The sequence below is a fragment of the Egretta garzetta genome, unplaced genomic scaffold, assembly GCF_000687185.1.
Source record: "Egretta garzetta isolate BGI_Z169 unplaced genomic scaffold, ASM68718v1 scaffold16, whole genome shotgun sequence".
In the NCBI taxonomy this organism is placed as follows: Eukaryota; Metazoa; Chordata; class Aves; order Pelecaniformes; family Ardeidae; genus Egretta; species Egretta garzetta.
In genome coordinates this window covers 3,833,125-3,839,124 of record NW_009260022.1, presented here as the reverse complement: position 1 = coordinate 3,839,124, position 6,000 = coordinate 3,833,125, and the positions used below count along the sequence as shown (strand labels likewise).

Sequence of the window (6,000 nt, the reverse complement as noted above, 5' to 3'; positions counted from 1 at the left end):
CTCTGACCCAGGCCGGGCTGGGTGGAGTGTACCCGGGCTTGTTTTTGGGGGAGAGTGGGGGTCTAAAGGATTTGTTGAAAACTCCAGGGTCAAGAGCAACTCCTTGAGATGTGTGACACTTCATTTTTGTATTTTTAGAGCTACGTCCCAAAAGTTGTCGCTATCACCAACTTGCCAACAGAGCAGCTGAAGTCTGTGGAAAAGGCTGGGCGCCCAGATGGGGTAATGTGGAAATTGCTGATCTTTACGTGTTTCCATGTCTGTTCTTCAGGATCTCTGAGTGGAACCTTTAATCTTCACTGACACTTTAACAAAAGACAGATTCCTGTGATTTTCTGGTGCTTTGCAGTTACTGGGATGAAGTGAGCTAAACACACAAACGCGGTTGTTGCAGTCGCTCTTCCAAAGAGCGGGTGAGGACAGCATGCAGCCCACACTGTCCAGTGGATGTACAACATTGCCAGTGACCTCAGAGCTGACAGGGCAGGTTGCACCTAAGCAAAGTCCATGCGGGAATCCACAGTCTTGCAGGGATGTACATGAATGAGGTTCTTCAATGTAAGTTAGAGAGAGGAGTAAAATTCATGTTGCTTTCTCTCCTCAGCATCTTTAATAAAAGAAAAACATGGTTTATGTTGAGGCAAATCATCTTTTTTTAGGTAATACAGTTACATGTTCAGTGTTTTGAGGAAAATCGGGTTGAAAAACAGTTTAAGTGATTGAAAGATATATTTGGAGACTTAGACTGCGCATGTATATATACACATAAAGTCAACACAGCGCCTTTTTTTTTTTTTTTTTTCTTCGTATGTAAGCACCAGCCAGCAGAGGGTGCACAGGTTAACTAGGAAGCCTTATTCCTGAACTATGTTTATCATTGATGGCTTCCTCTTGATGTTAAACTTGTGAATAGATTAATTTACAGTTTCGTGTTGTATTCTGATGTATAAACAACAGGAAAAGACATAAATTGCCTCACGGAAAAAGGGGAAAAAAGTAAAGGATTGCACAGAATGCTTATATATTTAAATCCCATATCCTACAAACACTCATGTGGGAAGATAACTTGTCTGTAGAGTTAAATGAATGTACAGGTATTTACAGGATTGTAGCGTAAAGAATTATTTGTGAATTTGCCCATTTACGTTATGCAATATTTACGAAATTTGTACTGGCATCTTCTTAATTTATATTATTGAAATTATTTTAGACAATAATATTTATATTACTCTGTTTCTGAGTGTGCCTTTAGTAGGTGTTACAAACAAGGAACAGTAGAACAATTAACACCGAAAATGTTATTATAAATAGATTTAGTACAAAAGTAGAAATTCTATTCCACGAATGATTCTAGGATATCAAGATACAGTTTTAGCTTCAGTTGTAATGGAAGCATCCTTCACAAGTTGAAGTATTTTGAATTCAGTTAAAAGTCTTTATTGAAACTTCATTTTAAAGGCAAAATAGTCTTTGATAGTAAAGTCAGAACATGTCTATTATAAATTGAAATGACACAGTTTCAACAAAACACTTGTCCTTTCAACATTCCAAAAAGTAATAAAAATGTTTGAATATATTAAAGCATCAGCAGAATTGCTACATGTCTTTAAAATACTGTGATTTAATCGAATCAGCATTTTTGATGAGCTTCTGTCAGAATGTTTTATCACCTGCCTTGCAAGTGAAAAAAGAAATAGGAGCTTAGGTTTAGTTTAGCATAGAACAAATTACATTAGTCACCTGTAGCAACTGAACTCCACGTTTTATCCATATGATTAATTAAAATAAAATGCTTTTGTTGATTATTTCATGTTCACATTAATTGATTAAATATTCAGTAAATAAAATACATCTGTATTTCTGAGGTAACTGTTTCTTTCTTCCTTTTTAGGCATTCATGTCTCTTTGATCTTGCCATTGCCATTATTCTACCTTTAGTTGCGTTTTTTCAAACTGTCTTCATTAGCTTAAAAACATATTAGCTAGTGTAGTTGATTCCCTCACTGAGGAGAAAGCTTTCTTTGCTTCCACTGTCTTCTGAGATCAATAAAAGCATATGCCAACAAGAATTAATGTTGCAGTTTATAGTCTTAATTGGAGAACATTTGCCCTTTTTTATAGGAACGGTATGATTGCTTCTTAAAAATAAAAGAATAAAAATACAATTATAAAACCTGTAGTTTTATAAGTTATTGCAAAAGTGGTTTATATAGCAAATAATTCCAACAGGAGTATCAAGATGGAGAATAATGGCTGAGAAACAATTCTCAATGAATACAAAATAGGAAATAAAATAATATTTTTGTTTTAACTCTCAAGGATTTTTAGGTCTCTGCTTGTCTTTAATAGCTGTTTGTCTGCTTTCTTACATACATTACCTACATACATTATTTTACCCCAAATAACGTACCTTCAAGTTCTGTTGCTGATCTTCTGGATGTATGGTGATTCAAGTAAATGTTTTCAGTAAATGAGCAGTTTTATCTCCCTCCCCCACTCTCTCCCTCCCTCTACCATTGTATAAACTATTTCCTTTTTGCTCAACTCTTTTTAACAGGCTACCTGGCAGGTGGTATAAGAACAGGCTCTTCTTACTAAACATTTCTGTACATGTGGTTAAAAATCATACCTGGTGGGGTTGGTTTGTTTGTTTTCATCTGCTGTTGCTTTTTAACCAGTGTTAACTGTTGTCTCTACAGGAGTCAGAATAAATCAAAATAATTTTCTTTTTGTTTTTCTTTTCCCCTTGGTAGTCTGTGCTCTGCAATAGTTTTACTGAAGTTGCTGTGTGCCAACAGAGAGGTCTGCATAATTCCTGGTGGTGATGCATGAGAAGGAAAAACAGTTGAGAGTTTTAGATCTGCTGAGTTTGAAAAGTTGTGAAATATCCTATTGTTTCAAATGTGCACATTTTTTTTGAAGTACATAATTGAAAGACTAATCATGAAGCCCCAAGAGGGCATGTTTAGTCACTTGGTAGAATAGAATAGCATTAAGCATTCACTTAATGAATGAGTCTGGTTGACAGTAAAGTCCCCTCCCCCCACTTTATTTTAAATATTAAGAAATATTAATATGTAGGTATTTTAAAAATAAAACCTGGTAATTCATGGTTTTACCTTCTGTGTTAACATTACCTTGAAGAATTTTTCACTTTGTGTCCATGATTGCCACTTGCATCTGTTTTGTGGAAGTTGTTCTCAGTTTTGGTAGTGTTTGATGGTGATGAGAGATCTGCTACACTTTACAGGAGAGCATTGGGGATTAATTGTCAAATGCTGTGTAGATAAGCTCCTAGGTGCCAAGCAGAAGTAATTGTATGAAGTTCATTATTTCCAGAATACTTTTCTGTCTAGAAATGTAACATAAGCTGCATATACTCTTCCTAATATAGGCTGGTGTTTTTTTATAACAGAGACTCTACAAGTAGGCTTACTGATTGGAGATGGAAGAAGTTGTTAGCTTTGTAGTTGGAGATCAGTCAAATGTCAAAATGTTTTCATCCAGTAAGTTCATTGAACTAGGTTCTCCGACAAAAGTGACAGGTTATTTCTGTTCTAGGTTTGTTTGGGTTTTTTTTTCTGACATCTCTTTCAGAACTGATACTTCTCAAGGATTATACTCATCAGTGAAGTGGTTTATGTATGTTTTGGTGTGTAATTGACTATTTAAAAAACAAGATTAGAACAGTTCTTTTCTCCCATATCTTTAGCTTTTCCTCTGTGGATGTGACTGCTCAGAGGTTTTAATGCCAACATAAATTAGAAATGTATTACTTCAGGTATAGCTGGCAGTTGATGTGTATACCTCCTTCTGCATGTCCACCTTCAAAAAGCTGTACTAAACATGCTGTGTTAGATTGTTTGGGGAGGGGAGGAGTTTTAAGGCTGTTTTCTTAAAGTTTCTCATCAACTGAGCACCTGATCTGTATTTGTAACAAAGACAAAATTCCAAAGGCTAGAAGGCAGTGCTCCACAGGGAAGAAAATCTTGTTGCTTTTCAGCATGGTTATCAAGTGCATTGTTTCTTTAAATTTTTTTCTGAAAAAATAGTTATGTTGCCACAAAATATAGGCATTTTTGATGTAATTCAGTTTCATGATAATATCCTTAAAGATGAAAGTTGAATTGCTTTGATTAATAATCAAGCTTAAAGCGTTCCTGACCATGGCTCTGAACAAGGAAATAACTCCTAATTCTTTCAGACAACATTTCTTGCTGTCATGGCTTCAGGGTATGATCATCTTATCTGACAAAAAGAAAGGGTGTTTGCCTGTTTTATTAACAAAATCAATTAGAGAAACAACTGAGCAGTGACTTGCTTCTGAAAATATAATTTAGGCCTCCAAATAATTTAGATGCTTTTTGAACTTTTAATAGCCAGGTTGCCCTTTAATCTCTTGGTCTATGGTTCACTCTAATTCTCAGGGATATACATGCATGTTTCCAGGGAGTTTCTTCACATTTAACACTGGATGCAACAGCAAACTTCACTCCCCCACCTACCCGCTCTCCTTGAATTTCCTTGATGTTTCAGAATTTATCAGCTAAAATTGTGCAATTATCACTCAAAGGATTACATTCTTATAACAAGAGTTGCATCTCTGGATTTTACTGATGGAAGATCATCTTAGTCATCTGACTATAATTCCCATCTGTGCATCTTTTCATGTTCTTACTGAGATATTGAGAAAGCCAAGAAAAATTATGTGACTAGGCTAGCAGCTGAATCATTGTATTTTATGTTGAATATCAATGCTGGCACAGGAAATGCGAGATACTAACTCAGGTCTTTTTGAATGATTGAAGGAGGAAGAGGATTTGTAAACAGTTTGCAACGTAATCATGGAATCTTTATCCAGGCATTTCTGTAATTTAATAACAATAATTTTAGATCAGATTGTGGTTTGGGGGGATTTTATTTTTTTTTTTTTTTGTTTTCAAGAATATTGCCTTTATGTAAATTACATATTTTGCAGAAATTGTCAGCGTCTTAATTTTCATGACTCATAATTATTATTTGATAATATACCATATATCTTAATAATTATGCATTGTGTTATGAAAAATGCATACATATTTTTAAAAACAAAGAATGAACAGTTTGTAGTGATTAAAGTATAAATCGGAATTATTTTAGTTGCTGAGCCACATTTAAAAAAAAAAAAGCCATAATAAACTTGTTAACATTAGAAGACATTTTAATTTTTTAATAGGACTAAGTGTTACATTTTCACTGTATGGTGATGCCCCATATCCTGGTAATATTGCAGTCCCAGCAGCCAAAATTTATCAGTGTTTTTATTTGGCATTGACAGCCAAAAGGCAACACCCATTTTATTTAATCTTTGACAAATAAAAAGAAATATTAATCTTTTTTCCTCTTCTTTTTTTTTTTTCTGTAGGCTTAAAATGAATAAACAATGCCCTTTTTAAAACATGACTCATTCAAAAGCACACCTTCAATGAGGAATTGTTCATTTAATTGAAGTGATTCCTTTGCCAGGCTTTGTATTGATGTGTACAAATTAATCTTTTTTTATTCACAGTACAAGACTTGTGATCAAATAGTGCTATTTTCCTCAAGATAAAAATCTTCATTTTGTAACCAATTTGCACAGAATGTTTTCTAATAATGTCTTGTGCCTGTTCTTTTGTAACTACATTTTGTATTTCCAGTGCATTAAATTTGTATGTGTGGTTTATACAGAAGCAGTACTCAAAAAAAAGAAAAAGGGGGTGGGGGGGGAGGAAAAAATAGGACTGAAATAATTTTTCAAGTCATATGCAGAGCACTTGAAGGAAAAAAGAACAAAGGCACATCAGGGTAAAAGTAGTAGGAGGGGTACTTTGTTTTAGTCATCTCCTAGAAAACCTACATCAACGAGAATATGCAAAAAAAAAAAAAAAGCCAACCCGACAAGACAAAATGCTGGTACTAGCTACACACATTTGTTATCTTTCATTATTAATACTGTGTGAAGAGATTCAAGTAAAGTAA

General features: G+C 34.3%; 1 protein-coding gene across 2 annotated transcripts in view; it reads left to right on the top strand.

Annotated features, from left to right (window-relative positions):
• The first annotated feature begins 136 nt into the window (after window positions 1-136).
• The window catches only part of METTL8 (methyltransferase like 8), a 27,968-nt gene continuing 22,104 nt past the window's right edge, over window positions 137-6,000 (top strand). For both annotated transcript variants that reach the window (XM_035896241.1, XM_035896243.1), the window contains exon 1: window positions 137-222. In XM_035896241.1, coding sequence (XP_035752134.1) covers window positions 218-222 — 5 coding nt within the window. In that variant the 5' untranslated portion in view covers window positions 137-217. The remainder of the gene's footprint in view (window positions 223-6,000) is intronic.